The sequence below is a fragment of the Episyrphus balteatus genome, chromosome 1, assembly GCF_945859705.1.
Source record: "Episyrphus balteatus chromosome 1, idEpiBalt1.1, whole genome shotgun sequence".
NCBI lineage: Eukaryota > Metazoa > Arthropoda > Insecta > Diptera > Syrphidae > Episyrphus > Episyrphus balteatus.
The window spans coordinates 163,212,363-163,235,785 of NC_079134.1; the positions used below are offsets into that span (position 1 = coordinate 163,212,363).

Genomic DNA, 23,423 nt, shown 5'->3' on the forward strand with positions numbered 1-23,423 from the left:
TGTTAACCGCATCAAGGAAATACCTTTGTTTTTCTTTGGCATGTTTTTTTGTTTTAAGCCGTGTAAATTTTGACTTACTATGTATATAGATACCAATTAACACGGTTCCTCAAAACCACAGTCAAAGCCACTAAGCCAATAGCGATAGCGCATGAAATTGGTAAAATCTCGGAATCCAGGGAAAGTCGATGAATCTGTAAAACTAGCAAAGGGCTGCATAGCAAAAGGTCAAATAAGAATGTTAAAAAGAAAAATAATTTTTTTTTCAGGAATTCGTATGATATTTCGAAATTTCGAAAAAGGGTTATTTAGTGTCTTTAGTTTTGGATTGTTTGCCAAATTTTTGATTTAACTTAGTTTTATGGCTTCTTTGTTTTTAGAAAAATAAAAGATTTTTACATTTTAATACACTGTTTAACAAAAAAAAAACGAAATTTTAAAATATTTTTTTCGTTTTGTAGGCCATATTGAACTTATTTAAACTCCATACCTCCAAAATTTTGATTTAGGGACAAAAAACGTTTTTTTAGAACAACAAACATTGCATTTGCTCTAGCTTTGTCAATTTCCAACCGATTTTAATTTTTGAACCTGTTTTCAAAAGAAGATATTTCAACCTTTCCAACAATATGTAAAATATATTGTTTTAATTTAAAACCAATTGAACCTTAATTTTTAGCATACCTTTGAACTAAAAAATATCAATTTTGATAATTAAAAAAAAATATCAAGTTTTAATTAAAGGACTTATTTGTATGAAAATCGATTGAAAATTGACGAAGTTAGAGTATTTACAATGTTTATAGGCCTACAAAAATGTTTTTTTGTTCTTAAATCCAGATTTTGGAGGTATTTTGAAAAGCAAAGTATGCAGTTTTAATAAGTTCAATATAGCCTACAAAACGTGTTAGGTAACAAAAAAAAAAATATTTTAAAATTTATTTTTTATTTTTTGTTAAACAGTGCATTGAAAAGTAAAAATCTGTAATTTTTTCAAAAAAACAAAGAAGCCAAAAAATCAGAGATCAGAAATAACAGTCAACCTTTATTTTCAATTGGTTTCTCTCTGAGAGTTACCATATTGCTTGAAATACGTTTCGGTTAAGGTTTGAGATTTATTTTAAAAAATGAAAAATAACGGTTAAAGGTTGAGATTTATTTTTAAAAATCAAAAATAAAGGTTATCGATTGACATTTTTACAAAAAAATAAATGGAAAAGGTCAACCTTTAACCGTTTTCGCTGAAAATAAATCAAAAATGCTCAATTCAAATGAAAATGTCGAATATGTCAAGAATGTCTTTATATTGCTAAAATAAATATGAAAAGGATGTTTTTTCTAAGTTTATGGAAGAACTAAATAGACTTTCAAAGTTCTTTAGACCCCAAATTATATCTTTTTTTGTTTAAAGTAAAATCTAAAGACGAAAATGTGTTTTCCACTGTGATTTGAGTCGCTGGGACGACAAGCACAACCAATGCAATTTCGAATATTTCAGGAGACCGATGTTCTAATATCTAGGTCAAAGCGTTCAGCTTCCAGAAGTGTTTTCGCCCGCCCAACTTCAAACGGCTATATCTCGGAGTTTTGAAAAAAATGAAAAAAAAATTGTTGATGCCAAAAGGTAGCGGGGACTCTAACCTACATTTGGGTACCACTCCCGTCCCTGTAGGTGCACGCGTTCTCAAACCGGGAGAACTTAAAAGTAAAAAAAAAGTTAAGCCCGATCCTGAAAAAAAGGCATGATGTGGCGGTTTAACATGGAAGATGATTTTTTAAAAATCTGACAATGTGCAAAGCGTAGGCCCATTACACAAGCTATCATTTGGCATTACTCCCAAAATTGCTCTCAAGCGGTTTAGCTTCCAGGAGCGATCAAAGATTCGGGGATTTTTCGAAAAAAGAATTAACCTCAACTTTCAAACGCGATTTTCTCGGAATTTTGAAAAAAAAATCCAAAAATCCGATTATACCACTATCGGGTAGCTGAGAATATAAGCTTTCATATGGCACCACTCCCATGTCTCTAGAAATTGATACATTTTCAGATGAGATTTATTTTTTTCTCTCAGCGATAAATCTCACTGGTTGACCGAAACATAAAAAAATACAAAATAAAGGTTTCTCTCAGACCTTGACCGAAATTTTTCTTTTTTAAAAATAAAGGTTATTTTATGACCTTTATTGAAAATGGCGACAAATAAGAGTTATTAAGGAACCTTTCAAAAGGTTGAGATTTATTTCTGATCTCTGCAAAAAATTAAGTTAAATCAAAAATTTGGCAGTACGTGTCAAGTTGCTTTGTTTTTCTCTCTAAAAACATAAACATCATTTCAAATACCTTTCGTGCTGATTTTTGGTGAATTATTTCTCAAACATTAAATATCACGGTTTTGACTTTTAAATGTCCATTTGTCGAGTTCCAGATTTTTTACATTTTTTTGTTTATATGTGTGATTTTTATATATTAACAATATCTATCGATTCCAGTATCAATCTTTTTTCTATCACTTTTTGTTAAAGACCTTTTTTGTAATTCACCTCAGTTTACCCTATTAAAACTTCAAATTTCTAAAAATTCCCAATATTCAATTATGAACTTTAAAGCGTGGCAACCCTATGCCTTGACAGGATGTCACACAGTCAACTCTTTTTAGACACTACCTTTCAGAAAATACAACTCCCAACTGGTATAACGTTGAGGGTAGGTCTTCCTTGGCGATTTAATTGAAATATTTACTCAAAATTAATTTTTTTTTTTTCATTCATGCTTCACATGCAAAAAAAGGCTATTTTAGATAAAATTAAAAACCTTCTTAATGGCCTTAAATTCCCACCTTGCTGAAAAATAACTGAAACTAAATTACATAAACATTTTCCAAAGCTATCATAGAACAAAACAAAATAAACAAATCAATTATTCAAAGTTTGATGGAGAGTATTTGCCAGCTTATAAGACAATTTTTCTTTATTTATTCAAATTATTAACGTCGCGTCATAACGAAAGTGATTGATTGCTGTCATTCACTTTAAATAATCCTTAACAACTTTAAAACAATCTCTTCAATCTGGAGATCTGACAAAATTAACTGTAAACATAATTTAAATCAACAAATTAGAAAAAAATAAATAAAAATACCACACGACGAAGTAGATCTTTTGTTTCCAAAGGAACGAAGTACGGAAACTCACACTGACTTTGCTGTTTTGTTGTTTTTTTTTTTTTCTTTTTTTTTCAAACAAAACATTAATGAACTTGCTAAGTACCGGAAGCTTCCTTTTTTTTTTTTCATTGACCAACTTAGGTAGGAACTGTGCCATATCCTTCGGAGAGAGAAGAAAACACAAATAATGTGAAAAAAGGTGTATAAGTAGGGGTTGTCGTTTCGTTTTTTTTTTTTGTTTGGAACCTCTTGAATGGTGTTTGTGGTTATCTCCTTCTGAGATTCTTTATCTGATTCTCTTTTTTTTTTCAATTTAAGGGTAAACAAAATAGTTATAAAGGAATGACGAAATACTTATAGAAATTGGAGTAATTATTGCGTATATCTTTTGTATGGTCATGGAATAAAAGTCCAAAAAAAAAACTCCTCCTTTTGTTCAGAAATAATATTAAATTGAATTCAAAACTGTTAAGTGTTTATGACTAAGAGTAAAATTTATGTCTTAATCAACATTTGTATCATTCTATTGTTAAAAAAAAAAACATAGAAACAGTAGTCCATGAATTTTATTTGTGTATATTTTTCCTGTATAGTGTTAGTTTATGTGTTCGATTTAACCATAAACATTGTTTATGATTGTGTTTCCTTGGTCTTAACATGCCAGAAGGTATTTCTCCAATTCAAAGTTGGCAAAGGAATTACTTGAACCATGACCAAGAACTACTGTTTTCATGTTTTTTTTTATTAGTAACATATCTCTCTCGTTTGCTATGGCAGCTAATGGTGTTGTTTTTTTTTTTTTTTTATTTTTTATTATTTACAACAAACAATTAATGATTGTTATAAAATTAATTAAATGTTAAAAAAAAAAAATGTGTTATGTTTTACAAAATTTAATATTGTTGTTTTGTTTAATTACTAAACAAATTTGCATAGACTCGTGGCTCTGACGGGCGTGTAAAATTAAGTTAGAGAATGCATGAAATTGTTTGAACTCCAAAGTGACCCCAGACTGTGAAATGATGTTGATTTTGAATTCAAGGTTTGACCATGAAGTTTTAGAAAACATTGATTTTGAAAACGAAAAAAATTTAAGGAATTGGTGCCAATGCCAATGCTTTATTATTTTGTTTTTCTTTAGTCAATGTTGGGTGACACAATTCACCCACCAAGCCATAGGATTTTGTAAAGTGCATTGGATGTGGAATCATGTAGGTTGTAGGATTCATTTTATAAATTTATCGAATCCAAATAAATTTTCAATCTGTTTTTTTTTTTTTCTTTAATGTTTACATTCTAACCAAAAGTATGCCTTTTGTTAATTTTTGAACTTGTAGTTGACATTACTGAATTTAATTAAAAAGATGACTTTAACTTTCCAAGAATTGTTTGGGTTTCATCAGTTGACGAAATCCTGTTTGGAATATTCAACGGCTTAATTTTTTTATATAAGTTAAGCAAGTTATATAGTTAACACTAAAAATTATAAAAATTTAACAGTAGTTGTTAAATCTTTTTCAGGTATGTTTATCAAACTAAGACTAAGCTATTAGGAGGTCATTTACTTACATAACAGTATTTCCGATTTTTAGCAGCCTTCCGCTATACCAGTTTCAGTTGACATTGATACTACTTTATAAACTTTTTTGTTTATCTAACCGTTTAATAGATATTTGAGGTTCAAAAATCGAGAAATTCTTTAAAAAATCGTTTTTGTTCTTAATTTTGTAACAAATTGAAAAATTATACCTAATTATGAAACGCGCAAGACATATTCTTGTAGAAAAAGGTTGTTCCACAAAAAAGATCTTAATAACTTTTTTCATTAATCAAACCATTCTAAAGATATTCGAGGTCAAAGTTAAAAAAATTATAAAAACATTGTTTACTTTTAAAAATTTTCCATTTCACTGAAAATTCATTATTTTCAAATTAGCAAGATATATTCTTGTAGGGGCTTAAACATTCTACAAATAATTCTTTGACATCAAATTGATTGCATAGAAGATATTCGTATCCAAATCGCATAAGAATGCATAAGAAAACTATTGAAATCAGTGGTCATTAGTTTGGATACGAATATCTTCTAAACGGTTAAATCAATCAATATGATGCCAAGGAATTATTAGTAGAACGTTTAAGCCTCTACAAGAATATATCTTGCTAATAATTAATAATAATTTTCAGTGAATTGGAAAATTTTGAAAAGTAAAAAATCTAATATATAAAATTCTCCTGTCGCAGTGTTTGTTATTAAACTCCTCCGAAACGGATGGACCGATTTTTATGAAACTTTGTGTGCTTATCGGATAGGTTTGAGAATCCGCCAACATCTATCTTTCATACCTCTTAATTGTTAGGGTGGCCCACTCAATTAATTTTTTTATCTTTTTGGAACGATCTTTACGAAATTTTTTGTGTTTGTCGGGTAGGTCTGAGAATCGACCAACATAATTTCCATGCCATAAAATGGTAAGGGTGGTCCAAACAAAATTTTTGAACGATTTTTATGAAATTTTGTGGGTATATCGGGTATGTCCAAGAATCGCCCAACACCTATTTTCATACCACTAAATGGTTAGGGTGGTCCAATCAAAAATTTTTTATATATATTTTCGGAACGATTTTTATGAAATTTTATGTGCATATCGGGTAAGCCTAAGAATCGGCCAACATCTATTTTCATACCACTAAATGATTAGGGTGGTCCACTCAAAATTTTGTTTTGACGTACTCCAAAATTGGCAACACTGACACGAAACGTCAAACACCCAATAATTTTTGTCTGCCAATTTTAATTTCTTTATTTTTATTAAAAAGTGAAAAAAATTCTATTTCATTGATTAATTCTTGTATTATTAAAATAAAAGTTTGTTTTTCATTTACAAAATTACCAAAAAGTAATAAAAAGTAATAAGTTTCTGCAACTATAAACGTATATACGCAACATAACCTAAAAATATATGGGATCAGCACAAAAAAGAGCGCTTCATTTAACTTCGCCTGACCAAAGTGCACCAAATAACGCCAAAAAACATTTGGAATCAAAAATATTCACCAAAACTATGAGTAATAAATTCGGCTCACAATCATCACAACCACCACCTGTTGCTGCTGCTGGGGCTGATGCCTTTGTACCTGCTGTTGTTGCGTCTGCGTCTGCTGCTACTACTACTGCTGTTACTGCTGCCATAACTCCCGATGTCTTTTCATGGTCTATATTTGACCAAAAACTGGGAAATATGTTGGATAGTAAGCTGGAAGATGTCGCAAAAAAAGATGACTTATTACCTCTTCGTCAGGAAATCGAAAATCTTCGTAACGAGAACATCATGCTTAAGGAAGACCTAAATATAATGAAAAAAAGGCTTGAACTTATTGACAGAACGTCTCGGCGTGCGAAGATAATCGTAAGTGGGTTGCAGAGCACTAATTTAAAACTGGCTGTGGACGAATTCCATGACATATGTTCCCGAGTGCTAAAAATAAACGTAATAGTCATCGAATCTCGTCAGTTAAAAACAAAAAATGGACTCTCATATGTCTTTACAATGGAATCTGTACTTCATGTAAATAATATTATGTCTGCAAAAAAAAATCTTGGTGGTACAGACATATACATACATAAAGATTACACTGCGGATGAAAGGGAGATGCGATTTAACTTCCGTCAACTGAGCAAAAGTATCTCAAAGCTCGATAAAAAAGTTAAAATTCGCCTCGGTGAGACTTCGATTTACATCAATGATAAACCCTTCAACTGGAATAGTGGTAGCTTCGTTGCCAAACAACATAAAGACGCTGATTTTTTGAGAAGCTTAGTACAGAAGGCCAACTTCCAGTGCAATGTGATTGTAAGGGATATACAACAACCACCTTCAAAAGACGCCGATGCTGCTTCTACGTCCAGGAATTCAAATCAACATTAGCAACTAGAAGTCTGTCAGATGGTTGCATACAATGTAGCAAACTTAAAAAGTAAGCTTAATTTTTGTAACTTCTTTACGTATATAAATAAGTTTGATATTTTCTTTTTGTTTGAAACTAATGTATTAAATGATAAAAAAAATGAATTTTCACGTTTCTTTGATGATTATATGTTGTATTGGGAAGATGCTGAAAAGTTTCACAGTGCTGGTCGCGCAAGCGGTGGTTGTTTGTTTGGCTTTAAAAAGGCCCTTCAAAATAAATATAATTTTAAATTCAATAATTTTTCTGGTAATTTTGCTCTATCTGCTAAATTCGGTGATAAAAATTTCTACTTCATACCTCGATATTTAAATTGCACAAGGTGGGCTAGTGATTTTGTAAAGTTTGAAGAGTTCTTAGGTAGCATGAGATTTGAATCCTTTTGCATCGTAGGTGATTTAAATGCTCGAACGGCTGATGGTCAAATTGTTGATGGAAATTTTTTGAAAGGACTTGCTTTTATTTCTCAACAGAGAAAATCAAAGGATAAGGTAGCAGACGCGAAAGGGAAAAAATGTTTGGAACTTTTTGAAAATATAGGTGGTGTTATTCTCAATGGAAGAGTGCAAGGTGATGAAGATGGTGAATTAACATTTTGTGGCGTAATGGGTAATTCAATCATCGATTATGGAGTATGCTCGTTTGATTTTCTAGGGTTGATTAACAATTTTTCGGTTCAGAGTAAGCCATATTCGGATCATATGCCTTTAACATTGAGTTTTTCTCCACCCCTACCATTAAATGCTAAAGTAGGTCATTTAGATCTTGATAAAAAGTTAATTTGGTTCCCCAATATGAGTTCTAAGTACACTGAAGTATTAACTCGTCTAGCTAACTGTGAATACATTCAAGCAAATGAATCTATTGAAGTGAAAGTTAGTAAACTAACTAATAAAATAAAGACAGCTGCTGGTGCTTTTAGAAAAAGAACAAAAATTGAATTTAAACAGAAGTGGTTTGACTTTCAATGTTTGCGTGCAAGGAAAAAAATGTTAAAATCGCTTCGTCTCTTTCGTTTGTATAATATAAGCATTTATAAAAACCAATATGTTCGATACAGATTTCAATACTTACAAATTTGCAAAAGAAAAAAGTTGCTTCATCAGCATGCAAACATTGAAAAATTAAACACTGTTAGAAATTCGAGCGATTGGTGGAAATTGGCAAATAAATTGAAAAGTACCTCGCATAAAAAGAGAAGCATTCTTCAGATTGTTGATTTTTATAATCATTTTAAAATTATAGAGGGCTTTCCCTTTTAGATACATTATACAAAATTTTCACGGGGCTTATCCTAAATAGAATAAACGGCTGGATAGATGAGAATGATATTTTATGTGAGTTCCAAGCTGGCTTTCGATCTGGCTACTCAACAATCGACAACATTTTTAATTTAACAAGCATCGTCCATTTAAATAAAAAAAGGAAGAAAAATACATATGCTTTTTTTGTTGATTTTTCATGTGCGTTTGATCTGATACCACGTAATTCACTTTTTTATAAGCTGTCTTGTCTAGGTTTGTCAACAAAAATTATAACTATTCTACAATTACTTTATAAAGAAACAATTTGCCAGGTTTGGGATGGAATCTCTCTTTCTGACTTCTTTGAAGTTAAAGTTGGTGTAAAGCAAGGATGTCTACTCAGTCCAATGTTATTTAGCCTCTACTTGAATGACTTGCATTTACATTTACCAGGAGGTATAAGTGTCGAAGATATAGTTGTGAAAGTATTATTATATGCCGATGACCTCGTTATCATCTCTGATTCCCCTATCGAACTTCAAAATATGATTGATTCTTTATTCAGTTACTGTACGTTGTGGGGTTTAAAAATGAACATCAACAAATCTAAAATATTGGTGTTTAGAACAGGTACTAGAATTTCTAGCAATCTTAGCTGGAAATATGGTTCGGATCGGATTGAAATCGTGAATGATTACAAGTATCTAGGGGTAACTCTGAATTATAACCTATCCTTCAATAAACACTTAGACTTAAAGCTTACAATGTCCAAAAGCACAATCATCTCAACTTGGTCAAAATATATTCATAACCCAAATATCTGTTTCTCGAATAAGCTAAAAATTTTTGACACCGCAGCCCGTTCCATTATGCTATACGGCGCTCAAATTTGGGGATCTAAACAATTTGACCAAGTGGAAAAACTGTTCAGGTTCTTCATGAAACAAATGTTAAAGCTACCCAACAACACCCCCAACTACATGTTACACTTGGAAACTGGCTTGAAAACTCAATTTCTCCGAACGCTCTCTCTGCATTTCGACTATGTCAATAAAGTACTTCAATACCCTAGTAGAAGATTACCTCGAATCCTTGCACAAGAAACAATTGTACAGAAAACGTTTTGGGTTTCAGATTGGATAAACTTAGGTGAAATGCTTAACATTGAAATAGACCTTTCTACCTCATCTTTCAATAACCTTCATAGTATTTTATTGATAGCACTAGAAGCTAGAGAACATGAAAATCACATTGCAGATGCTAAGGGCTCTCAGTTTCATGATGTTTATGCTCATTTGAACTATAATATTACACCTTACTTTATAGATGAAAACTCTCCCTACTTGGTGAGCTTAATTCTTAAAGCTAGAGGTGGTCTATTAAATATTAATGCTAGAGCATTTAAAAAAGATACACTGGGAATCTGTTCAATATGTAATATGGATGAAGTGGAAAACACATATCACCTAATTGGCAGATGCCCGATTTATAAAAATACGAGACTAGCCTGTTTTGGAAAAGAATCTTTGTCCATTGAAGAATTTTATAATGTGTTAAATGGTAGTAACTTCTCTTCCCTTTACAACTTTTTATCTTACTCTCTAAAATATAGATCTTTGTTAATAAATGAATTTGCTTAAAGCAATGAAAAACTTTTTTTAAAAATATTAAGTATGAACTGATGAAAAATTTGTGATAATAAATTTAAATAAATTATTTAAATATTACATTCCATATTTATTATTGTACCTATTGTTAATATAAATATTACAAATCTCATTTTAAATTTATAAAAATATTAAGTTAAAATATCTACAAATGTATAAGTTAAAGAAAATTATTAGCAACTTACGTTACCTATAGTATATTTAAATTTGAATTTATAACGCCAATCTGACAGACAACAAAAACATGTTATGTCAAAACATTGTATTATTACATTAAGATTTTTTATTACTCCTGTTATATTAATTGTAAAATGAAAACTAAATAAAATCTTTTCTAATCTAATCTAAATCTAAATTGGAAGTAAATAGCAGAAGAGGTGTAACGAAGTCCGCCGGGTCAGCTAGTGTTTTTATAATTTTTTTCAACTTTGACCTCGAATATCTTTAGAATGGTTAGATTAATGAAAAAAGTTAATAAAATCTTTGTTAGTTATTTTTCATCATCTTTTTTAATATTTAGGACTTTATGTGGTGTGAAAATAAAAGATATATTAAAAACACATCATTCGTATGATTAACTGAAAAATCTATTTTGAAAATTCGTTTTTTATGTTGTCTTTTTTCATATTTGACAAAAGTTGTTTCATATTTAAAAAAGAGGTTTCAATGAACATAATCTTGTATTGAAAATTTTTCACAAAACTTTTTTGACTGAAAATGGTTTTTAAAAAAATATATGAACCAAATTATTATTTAAAATGTACATAATAGAAATGATCGAGAAAACAACAGAAATGAATTTTTACAGATTAGCTATACAAAAATAACACTGGTGAACAGTGATTTTGTTTAGTGAAGTTTGAAAACCTGAATAAAACTTTAAGAAGATCACAGCATTACTCACCACCCCTCTTCAAGGCGGTGCACACGTCATGTACGTGTGTAATTCTATTCAATTTCCACAACCGCAAGCCCTATTCATTGACCCGATTTCAAATCGATCAATTAAATTACTATAATTGTTTACTTTGAATCAATACAATATAATTGCCTTCTAAGACACTTTGTGGGAATTTTATTCCACCAGCACCTCTTATAATTTCTAAAAGTTTTATTGAAATTTATTTATCCAACTTTACTCATAAATAATTGTTGTGTTTATGATAAAAAATTTTCCCTTTTAAGCCAGTTTAAATAACAGAAAAAACATGACTTCATTTCTCCGAACATGATAATTATACGAATATATCCCATCATCTTACTTATTTGTCTAAAGATTTATGAATTCTCCAAGGCACTTCCTTCTAAACAAAATAAAATCAATAAATAAGTTCCAAGTTCAAGAGAAAAATACTACAATACTAACAAAAACAAAAAAAAAAAAACAATATACAACAGCCCCTAAAGTTTGTCGTCTGCCTATTAGTAATCTGATGACACAACCATTAAACCCAGAGAGAGAGCCCAGACAGTAAACGGATCTTATGGAGACGAGAAGGCTATGGAACTTCCACTTAATTTTTTTTAAGCTCGTGGGATAGATATTCAAAACCCTGATGCTGACAATGCATATATGGAAAAATTGTCTATATGGAAAATATTTCGTCCCGAACTCGCGATGACTGAGTCACACATCGTCACGATGGCCGAATGGATTCCATCCGCATGATTTTTTTTTTGATTTATAGCCCGATTGGCGTGATTTCTGGTAAACACACATATTCAAGTTGGTTAAATTACTAAACTATGTTGGCCAAAAGGGTATAATTTCAGCGAAAATAATTCCACGACGAGAGTGGGCAATTATTTATTAAACTCCACTGCAATCATTACTCATTACCTGACCCCCGCCAGTCTCTGCCCGGGTTGGATAGAGTACGCGAGAGGATTGTTCTCAGAACTTGAGATCATCATCGGCAGATAATTTTAAATTACTCTCAAAAACTGCAGTCAGTCAGTTACGCCCTTAGGCCGGCTCCATCTCGGCTGTGGCCCGATCCGAAAGCCTAACTAAATTACACTCATTCAATTAACCAGTCCTTGGTCATATCGAAATGTTAATCATTCGCAGATCTCTCTCTCAGTCTCGCAGTGTTTTCTCTGGAGCTCTGGCACTATCGAAACTCGAGCTATGCGCCGGGAATGTACTGTGACTCGTATAACCAAATTGCATGCCCCAGACTGGCGATCGCTATTTTTGTGCGGTCAGGAACACAATGGACGGGACATACTCGTATATCTACTACCTTGAAGCTATTGACAACGTGAAGACTGAGTGTGGTGCGCTACGTATAAATATTACCCGGGGGCAATGACGACGTCGTCGTCGAAGTCGTCGACTTTGTTCATGTGCATTCGCACGAAGCATTTAGGGAGATGAGTTAAGATATCACATGAGAGTTGAGTTGAGCGTGCTGCTGCCTCAAATTCTAAAGCTTGGTTTATGGTTTTGGTGTGCAACTTACAACACACTAGGAAACTGAACAACTGTATACCAACAACTGTAATCAGAGCTTCGGGGGAAGCAATTGTTTTAAACTCCTTCACTGGAGAGAGATTTCCTTTTGCTGATAGTTGTGAATGGTGCATGCTCGGATGCTCAACATTTTTTGGTTCATAATGACCACTGTTGCAGGGTTGCCATGTGCTAGTTTATGTAAGATTGTGCTAAATGCTTTAAGAAACTATTCAATTTTTTAGTAAAAATAAAATGAGATTATTATTTAACATTTTTGAATTTTGAATACAAGTAGGTATACATTTATAAAATTTAATTTAAAATTTTTTTTTTATTCTGAAATGTTTATTTGGAATAGAGTTTTACATAAAATTGTATTGACTGAAAATAATAAAGCGAATTTGTCGTTCAATTACAAATAATCGAAATCAAATTAAATCTTAAAATCTAACACACCGACCTCTAACGACTTAAAATTTAAGTATCAAAATTCTTGGCATATTTGGAATGTAGATTGCACTAATTTACGAGAATAAACAACTTCAAAAGCAATTTATTATTCGCAATGTTTGCATTTACTGCTTTTAACTTAACAATCGTTCCCCGATCCTAGGAAATTTTGTTTTTGTTAGTGGTTTCCACTGAAATAAACAAAAAATAATAAAATTGCATTATTTTATGAAAATAATCAAGAAAAAAATGAAGATACAAATTTTCCCATTAAAACAAAATGAATAGCTATATATTCCTTAAATAAAATAGCAAGGATTTCTTTAAAACCATTTTTTCATAGAAGATTAGTACACTGGAGGTAAACAAAAGTTTAGGAGTACATGGACAAAATTATTAACAGGACTTTCTTTGAATTTTATTGTTGCTTGAAATCTACACTATTTTGAACATTTTATGTCACAGAAATAACACAATTTTCCAATTCCAATTTTACACACCTTTACTCTTTGAACAACAGAAGTTGTATTATTTCTAAAAATGGGTAATGACGAGCGACTTCGAAATTTTCAATTATTTCCATTTTTACATTATAAATATTGCTATTAAAGTGTGTTGCTGTGGTGAATAATTAAAACTTCAAAAAAATTGAATTCTGAGAATTTTGACCATCTCTATCTTCTCAAAAAGTAACTACAAAGTGTAAAAATGCTCAGAATCTTGAAGTGCATATTTTTATTTCCACACTTTTTCCCCTAAGTAAAAAAATCGTTTTAAAATAAAATATACGACTGGGTCGCAAGTAGCAAGTAGGTATTTACTTGCTCTTGCAGTTCAAAGCTCTTTTATGTTAGTTTACTTGTAGATTTTAAGAGCTGACTCTATATAAATTTTTAAAAAATTGTATGCTGGGCAAGAGCCGACATTTAGGGCAAAACTTTAAAAAAGTTTTTTGTTATTTGACTTTTTTGAGAAAAACTTAAAATACAATTTTATTGCAATTCCTTTAAATATTACGTCTGCAAACTTAAATCAAAATCGTTAGAGCACTTTTCGAGTAATTTTCTATATATTGAAAATTTTTATGGGAGGTACATTTTCTAAGCGAGATATAAAAAAAAAAACAAAAAAAAAAAAACAACTCTCAGAATTTTTTGTACCAAATTTGAAGAAAATCCGTTAACCCGGTATTGTGAAAAAATTAGTTCTATTTACGTGTTCTATTCATTTCTCCTTAAAAAATGTAAAATATAAAATTTGTCTTTTTTTACCACTAAACATATTTCTTTATGATTTTGATTACTAAAAGAATTATATCATTTGGTTTAAAAAAAAAATTAAATCTGTTTTTTTTTAAGAAAATAAGTTTATACATGTTTAAAAATTACTTAAAAATATAAAATTCAAAAAACAATCCTGGAACCATTTTCAAAAACTTATTTTTGATTTTTTTTAACTTAGTAAGAAAATTTTACTTGAACGAAGAAAACGGTTCAATAACCATTATTAACTGAACAAAAAAAAAAATATTTTTCCCCTTTATTAGTAGGTATGACCTTATTTGCAAAAGAAAATTTCAGCGAAATCTTTTTAGCTGTTCTCAAAACATTTTAACTAAGCTTTAGTGAAAGTGGCTGATTATATTCAAGGTTTGTTTTTTTTTTAATTTTCTTTCTAACTCATAAGAACAAAATTAGAAAATTTCATGCAAATCGGTTAAAACTCTTACGAGAAATAAACATTGAGAAAAGTGGTTGTAACTAAGGGATCCGCCCCCATAACTCGCTTTGTGCAAAGGTTTTGATTTTTCAAATTTGGATTTGCGTTCACTAACTACTCCAGAAACAACCTATCCAAAACCTATATTTTGTTGGTTTATTTATTCTATGATGTTTATCAACGCCGCGCCACGGCGCGCCGTCACCATGTTCTCAATTAGATCTTGATCTTCCCATTATTACATACCCTAAAAATCGATGGACAGTTTAAAAGAAATTTGATCTTGACATTAAAATTAAAGCTTCTGCTTACATAACTTAGAGAATGCACATTAAAGTGAAAGTAAAATTGTGTTACTTCAAGTTTTTAAGTTATAACATCGTTTTTATGAAGTTAAGTCCCTAAACAGCAGCTTCCGTCATCAGCTGGCAGCTATTTTATAACTTAAACTCTGACATCTTCACGCATTAATGATGAGATATGACACATAATAGTTGTTTCTCCCCACATTCATTCATGAAAACACCTTCAACTCTTCTTCAAGCTGACATTATATCAGCTAAGACTAAAAAACTTTTCTTTGAACTTTAGCTTACCGCTCAAAACTCCCTGCAATCTGCAACTACAACTTGTGCATCGTTAACAAAAAATAGAAAAAAAAAAAAAAAAAAATCTTTCGCTATAATACTGTCAATAAAAACTGTCGACGTAAATTAGACATTAAAAAGTATAAAATTACAGTAATTAAGCTTCCAGTGAGAGGTTTTATTTTTCGATTTGTTTCTTTTCTGGGATCGGTTTGGTTCGGTGTTTCTTCGGTCGGTTGGTTTGCCGGTCAATAAAACGGTTCCACCTCCAATTCCATAATTGAATAAAATAAAAACAAACAAACAGACAAAAAAAATCTGTTTCACAGCTCGCAAGTCTCCAGACTGTGTGAATAATATCTACAACAAGTCATCAATAAAATGGCAAATTGTACAACAAAAATAATTATAAAAAGCTTGTCATTCAACCAGCAACCACCAACTTGAGGTCTCTGTGAGTCTGTCGTCATCGGACAATATTATCATCATCTGCACCTTTCTGTCTATTTGAGAGTGTCATCGATCACAGTCACAGGTGATGCATGCGGAACCACACCTAACAAAAGGAGACGCTTTGTATCCGTTTTCGGAGCTCTACGGAACACACGCTATATTCCGCCATCATAGCGTAACGGTCATGCCCTGAAACGTTTCTGGCTATAGCATAGAGTACTCTATGGTTTTTCGGTTTGATGCGTACAAGGCATTCATCGACATCGACAAAGAATGAGCATAATAATAATATTGAAGAGTCGACCATGGCTCTTTTGTGGCTAGTTTCCGGTGTAAATACTTACTTGGCCTCTGACTCTGACACTTTCAATGCTCCTGGCAAAATGGTGGTTGTGTGTTTTTATAGAATCTGCTTTTAAAACTCGATCACTATGAAGTTGCTTCGTGATTTCATCGTTCATCCGTTTACAGGACAGAGTTGCCACAGTTATGTTGCGAGACTATAAAATAAGAACTTAAAAGCAGTAAAATTTGTATTTTAAAGATAAATTGTTGAACTGATAAATTAAATGAAATTTGCTTTCATTTCCTTTAAAATATTGCCTTTCAAATATTATTCGTAATAAGATTATTTCAAATAAATGAAAGCTTAAGTAACAAATGCATTTGGCTAGCAGTTGAATAATGTCAAAAAATATTGGGAAAATTATGTAAAATTGTTCAGGACAATTTTTAAAGTCTGAGTTTTTATGTGACGCGATCTTAACGTCACCATCATTATTGAAAAGAGAGGTATTTCGCGTGAATACTCCACGACAAATTATTTATTTCAAATGCTCTTCCAATAGCTTATACAGGTTGATTCACGAAGAAAGTGTTAAAAAGCCAGAGCTAGAGAGACATGAAAAAATCGTATAGGAGGGATTCTATTTCCCGATGGGACAATTTTCTAGCCTCTAGCAAGAGCCATGGGGAAATCATCGGACGATCGGAAGGTGGTAGGTTGTAAAAAATTACTACATATGAAAAATGCCAAGTAAATGGGAAGAGTCAGAATTTGCGACTGAAAAAGACTGAAATTAAAGTGTTGAGCTTTCGCGATGTTAGTAAAAGCAACAATAACAACAGAAAATAGGCCAAATTTCGAAGCTCTTAAGGAAGAAAAAGATTAGGGCTCCAAGAAATGATTCCAGCTGTTAAAAGATTTTTAATCAATATTATCTATTATATATATTAAAGTTTGGTTTTGTGTACGTTCGCTAACCGGCCACACAGACTGACTCATTTTCTTAATTTTTTTTTGAAATCAAAGAGGCATAAGAGGAGAAGGTTTAAGGCAAAAAAAATTCAAGATTTTATAGGGTAAATAGGGGTAACACGACATTGAAAAAAGAGGCTATTTTCTAAACGGTAAGTCGTAAAGAGTTGACTTTTTTTTTAAATGATAGACAAATTTATTCAATAGTTAAAAAAGGTATTGAAAAAATTCAAAAAATTTCAAAACCAAGTTGTGAGGGTTTTTTTTTGCAGTTATAGACCTTCGACAAAAGACTAATTAGAGGTACGCAAAATTTTGCACAGAAATTTGAGTTACACCATAAGAAAGATATTTAAAAAAAAAATTAGGGGTCTAAAAAGGATTTTTTTCATAGGCCCTGAAATAAAAATTTTTGAAAAACAACCTAATTTTTAGGGACATTTTTGAGTAGTCTTTTATTTTTTTGGAATTTTTAAAAGTCTGCAAAAAATCTCAAATTTATAGGAAATATAGGTTTTAATCATGCGCATGCATGTACAAACTTTTGAATTTTTAAATCGATTTTTGACCGAATAACGGGAAAAACAATTTTTTTGTCCCAAGTTTTTTGGCCGTTTTTAACAGTTTTTTATTTTTATCTTTTTTTCTTCAATAGATAAATGAATGAAATTTACAGTGTAGATAGATAATGGGCAAGACTATATTTGTACATAGTTTCAATTAATTTTGTAATGACAAATTTGAAATATCGGTAAAATAAAACTTTATTTTTCAACACGTTACATCTTTTGATCTGGAGTTTACAAAAATTTGATTTATCTTTATTGAGCATCCTGATAATATTACCTTTCATTTGATATATCATACATAACGCTACATTCACTACAAGCTTCACAATGGTTAATTAAGAAACTTAAAAAACGTTTTTAAAATAGGATACTTTTTTTAAATTTTAAAAGTGAATATTTTTAAATTAATTGGACGAACTTTTCAAGTTTTGATTTCCTTTTTGTATTGGGAATTATGACAAATTACAAAGTCGAAAATAGAAATAAATACAAGAAATGGCGGAACGAAGTCTGCCGGGTCAGCTAGTTATTCTATAACATGGTTAATAAAAAGGGAAGATTGAAACAGTAACAAATAAACCAACATGGCCGACAAAAATAATTTTTCTGTCGAGTGTTAAAAATTAGATTTTTGATATCGCATTTCGGATTTATTAGGACATCTTGTAATAGAAAATAAACTGAAAAAAAAAACCTAATTAAAGTTTTTGAATGAACAAAAACAACTTGTGTGTGTTACTACCAGTAGGCTGCAGAGCTGCAGTAATAACGGCAGCGGTGCGGTCGGTGGTGCGAAGTGTAGTGCTTCGCCGCGGCGGTGGCGCACAGTGCGTCGATTGTATGGAGATGTTGGAAAAAAATCAAATTTTTGAAAATAAGTTGAGTTTGGAAAAAAAATTGTTTTTAAATGTTATTACAACACGTTTTACAAACTTTAGCGAAATTTCCACGCCCCCTGCCAGGCCCACTCCTGAGTGTGCATATTTATATCTAGAAAACGGCTTGCACAATTTGAATAAAATTGAAGAAATTTGATTATCTAGGCGAGTTCAAAAATACAAAATAGTGTCGACCCTATTCGCCCCCTGCCACGCCTACTTTTGTATACATTATTCAATCCAGGAACTTGTATGTATGGGAATTCGGGAAAAAATAAAAAAACAAGTGTTTTGCTAAGATTTCTTGATTTTCAGGCTCTAAATTTGATTGCATATTTAGTTTTGACTTCATTAACTGCAAAACACCACGCAATCGGGCTGTTGGGTTGGAAAAACAAGCATCAAAAAGCTCCCTAGCGGAACACATTATGTAAAAAATACTCGTAAACAAACACTTGTTGCAAGAGAAAGAGCAGGCTTCTGCAAAAAAAAATTACTTTTTTTAAAAGGTATAATTGTTTACTTTCTTTAAATAAAAACATTTTTTTCCCATCGGACCCCTCCAAAAATATATAGCTTATCGAAGTTAGTACTTAACACGCACAAAGAAGCTTTGATTTGGACTCTCAAAAAAAATATAAATTTACATGCAAAAAAAAATAATGCAGTTAGAATAATTATATTTTCTCTCCTGAATATGAATCTAGCAAAAAAAATATCATATCTTCTTTTTTTCTTCAACAAATGCTCTTTTGACCGTTAACTAAAAATCTTACTCTCATTATTTTTTTTTTTTTTATTTATCTTCTGAGCATCTCTGACGACAGAAGATTGAATTTTATCATAAATTAACTGTTGATTCATTCACTCAGACTAATTACCTTGAATTTGGCATACTTGCTCCACATTTTTGGCAATTTTTTTTTTTGATTTTTTTCCACTAGTCGCCGCACTGTGTGGCGTCCCAATCGCTAAGTTGCTTTTTCGAGTCCTACACGGGCAATTTTCATAATTAATTAAACACAAAGCAACTTAGTACCACTAAAGGATTCTGATGATCGGATTGTTCCCCGTGAAATAGCTTTATTTTCAGCCTATGAACTTGAACAATAATACAAGTTGTTGTTGTTCATTCAAAACATTCTTATAAATTGATTACACAAGTAACATCACTGCGCAATTTTCGGATGTTTGTTGTGTTATTTTTGCTTTCGAGTTCACCAAGCTATAGATTAATAGAACAACATTTTAAGAGCGATTGCGTCTCCAAAGTCAATAGGTCTTGAAATTACACTTAGTGATAAGATATTTGACTCGAAAATTTAGAACTTAAAATTTAAGTAAGTCCCTCGAATATATTATGCTAATATACGCATATTACTCATACTACGATAAAAATGAATGATTATATAATAAGTAATTATAATATAAAATCATTACAAAAAGCTTAGGTTATATTTTGACTACGTTCAAAATGGCTGTTAAAAAAAGTAAATTATTTTGATACACAAATATTTTTTTGCATTTCATTTTAATTCAAATACAGATCCTTAAAAAAATTAACCTAGTGCATTTCCAAAAACCAAAACGAATTACTAAAATAAAATCCTATACTTACCACGATTAAAAAAAAAACATGTTATGTAAAAAAAAAACTCGAATTTACTCAACAGAATTAACAAGGTAAATGGGTAATTTTTCCTTTGAGATTTGTTGAGAATTTTTTTTGTATTTTTTTTTTTTTTAATTTGGATTTTCATTTTTTTCGAGTCTGTCACTGTTTTTTTTGGAAACGTTTCTTGTGTTCTTAAATATATGTACATGATTCATAAATTCGGTATTCCATTATTTTGCTTTTCTATTCTTTTCAAAATTTGAACTTACAAAATTTGAATTACAGAATTGTAGTACATAACATTTTGGCACATACAGATTTATGACTTCAACTTCTTACAATTTTGTACTGCAAAACTCTGATAATCTAAAATTCTGTTAATAATAAAAGACAAATTTGTTTTGTTAGCGAAAAAAATGACCATTTTGTTTTCCTTAGCAAAGCAGAATTCAAAAATAAATAATTATAATTATTTACAGAATATCGGTAGGTATACAAAATTTTAAGGCCCGATTTATGACAATTAAAAAATACAGACCCAAACCCAATTTTGTTTCAGTTTTTTTTTTCAGTTAAATTTTATCAATCACTGCTTTTTTCTAAGATATTTTTCTATTAGCTACAACTAATTCTTCTTATTTTCCAGATTAGTCTCAAATTTTACATCATCAATTATCTGCTCTCGAATACCTGGCCTAACGCCCGTCCAACGTCAACTGTGCAGTGAATCTCCCGACGCCCTAATAGCCCTCGGAGCCGGTCATCAGCAAGGTGCACAAGAATGCCAACATCAATTCAGAGGTCATCGATGGAATTGCACCGATGTGTGGCAAAAAGATGTTTTCGGTCATCTAATGTTTGTAGGTAAGCTGTTAAGAAGATATCTTCAAATATAGGAAATGTGGCATTGTTTTTATTATCTATTATCCAGGATCCCGAGAAGCTGCATTTACTTATGCGATAGCTAGTGCTGGTGCAGCACATGCTGTTACAGCGGCATGTGCTCGGGGAAATATTTCACTGTGCGGATGTGACATGAATCAGCGACCAAGTGTCAGTGATAGTAGAAGAAGTGCCAGCAGTCAGGGCATTGCAACAGAACAGCCATGGAAATGGGGTGGATGTTCGGCTGATATTGAGTTTGGTATTAAATTCACAAGAAAGTTCCTGGATGCTCGAGAAATCGAAAATGATGCCAGGAGTTTGATGAATCTTCATAATAATCGAGCGGGAAGAAAGGTGAGTCGATTAACATAATTTTAAAGGCTTTTGATTAAAGGCTCACTTCTAGATTGTGAAGAATCTCCTCAAGACCGAATGTAAATGCCACGGAGTAAGTGGATCGTGCGCTATGAAGACATGCTGGAAGAGTCTACCGTCATTTCGGGTGGTGGGAGATGCGCTTATGAAGCGATACAACAAAGCCAAAATGGTTCAGGCCGTTAAAGGCAAACGCGGACTGACTTTAGTTTTAAGCAAGTATGTAAAACCTTTGGTCTTTAACAGACTTTTTTTATCTCCAAACAGACTCAAGCTCTAATTTTTTGTTTTTTTAGAAAATATCGATTAGGAAGCACACAGAAAAAGCATCAATTTCCAAAACGCATGGAATTGGTCTTTATCCAAGCGTCACCAAATTACTGTGAACGCAATCTCGACTTGGGCTCACTGGGCACCGTTGGCCGTAATTGTAATCGGACTAGCACAGGGACGCAAAGCTGTGATCTATTATGCTGCGGGCGCGGCTATAATACCCACCAAATAAATCGAACTTCTCAGTGCCGGTGCAAGTTTCAGTGGTGCTGTCAAGTTCAGTGTGACATTTGTAATGAAATGTTTGAAGAGTATACATGTAAATAAAAGTATGTATAGGAATTGTATTAAATTTTTCTTAAACAAAAAAAAAAAAATAGTTTTAACAAAAATTTTATTGCTTAAGCAATATAATGACGAAAATATTTATATATTGATTGTTTTTTTTTTTTTAGTTTATTTTTTTTTTCGTAATGTATTATAGTTTAAAAACTAATTTAAATTAAAAAGAAATATGTAAAATATTATAAAATAAAAAAATTATTATAATAATTTGTACTTATTAAATAATTGTGTAAAAAAAAAACATAAATTTAATTAAATTTGTCGTATTTTATTTTTAAAGAATCACCATTAAAAAGAAAACTAATTTATTTTTTTTAAAGCTTTGAGAGATGGAGCACCCCCTAACCTAAACTAAAAAATAAAAAAGAACAACCAAATCTGTGACTCAAGTCACATTAATAAGTATTTTTTACTACTTGAGTGGTATGCTGTTATATAAAAAAAAAAAAAATAAACGACACAAAGACAAAATTTGTTTTAGGAAAAAATTTGATAAAAAATCAGGGTTGACAAATATCAATTTGAAAAAATATTTATTACAAATAAAAAACAGTTAAATTAAAAAAAAAATGTAATTGCATTAAATTCTTTTTTTTTTGGAGAAAATTTTTTATTTCTAATAAATATATTTATATTTATTTAATGCAAAATATTTTGTTTTTAATGCAATTTATTTTTATTATATAAATAATTTTTTTAATGCAAATATTTTTCAGTTGCAATAATTTTTTTTAAATGCAAATATTTTTCAGTTACAATAAATATTTTTTAATGATAAATTTTTTTTCTAAATTACAAATGCATTTAAAAAAATGATTTTTTACAACCCTGTGGAAAACACATTTTTTTTCCATTTGCGTACCTACTAGGCTTTAATGTTTAAGTATAATTGAATTATTATAGAAGTGACACTGAAAAAAATAGCAGCTATAAATGAGTTCAGTCCCACAATCACTCGATAGCCAAAAATTTCCTAAAAAGGACTTTTTTGTTACTAAGTAAACTTTTCGTTTTATAACACATGGATATCTTGTGTGTAATTTCTTTTTTCAGATGAAACTATGAACATCAAAATAAAATAGAACTCTCATTAACATGCTACCTGTAATACTGCGCGCATGCCGAAATGATATATTTCAAAAGAAAATAACAAAAAGTTGCGCATTAAACTAAGCAATACGAGGCTGAAGAAATATTTTTTACATTTTTTATTTGATTTGTTGAAACGATTTAGTTTTTGTTGATTATTTATTTACACCGATGACAAAGAAAAGAAACATTTTGTTCAATTATTGGGTGCAAATGTTTATTTAATTTCGATTTGGATGTGTTTGCTTCTAGGCCGAAGTTGTAATTGGAACTATTTGCACGTTCTTCACGTGCACTGTGGTGTATACGTGCTCTAATTTGTATTTATTGACAAAATGGAACTGAATTTATAAATAAATTAAAAACCAAAAATTAGTAAATTTTAAAAATAAAATACCACATTATTGTTTTTTTTTTTTTTAAAC

The 23,423-nt window shown here is 30.8% G+C and overlaps 1 protein-coding gene across 5 annotated transcripts in view; it reads left to right on the forward strand.

The window, feature by feature from the left end:
* LOC129919873 (protein Wnt-2) overlaps positions 1-21,948 on the forward strand; it is a 64,711-nt gene extending 42,763 nt beyond the window's left edge. For all 5 annotated transcript variants that reach the window (XM_056000993.1, XM_056001002.1, XM_056000979.1 and 2 more), the window contains exons 3-6: positions 20,678-20,895; positions 20,963-21,270; positions 21,323-21,510; positions 21,588-21,948. In XM_056000993.1, coding sequence (XP_055856968.1) covers positions 20,678-20,895; positions 20,963-21,270; positions 21,323-21,510; positions 21,588-21,891 — 1,018 coding nt within the window. In that variant the 3' untranslated portion in view covers positions 21,892-21,948. The remainder of the gene's footprint in view (positions 1-20,677; positions 20,896-20,962; positions 21,271-21,322; positions 21,511-21,587) is intronic.
* Positions 21,949-23,423: the final 1,475 nt, after the last annotated feature.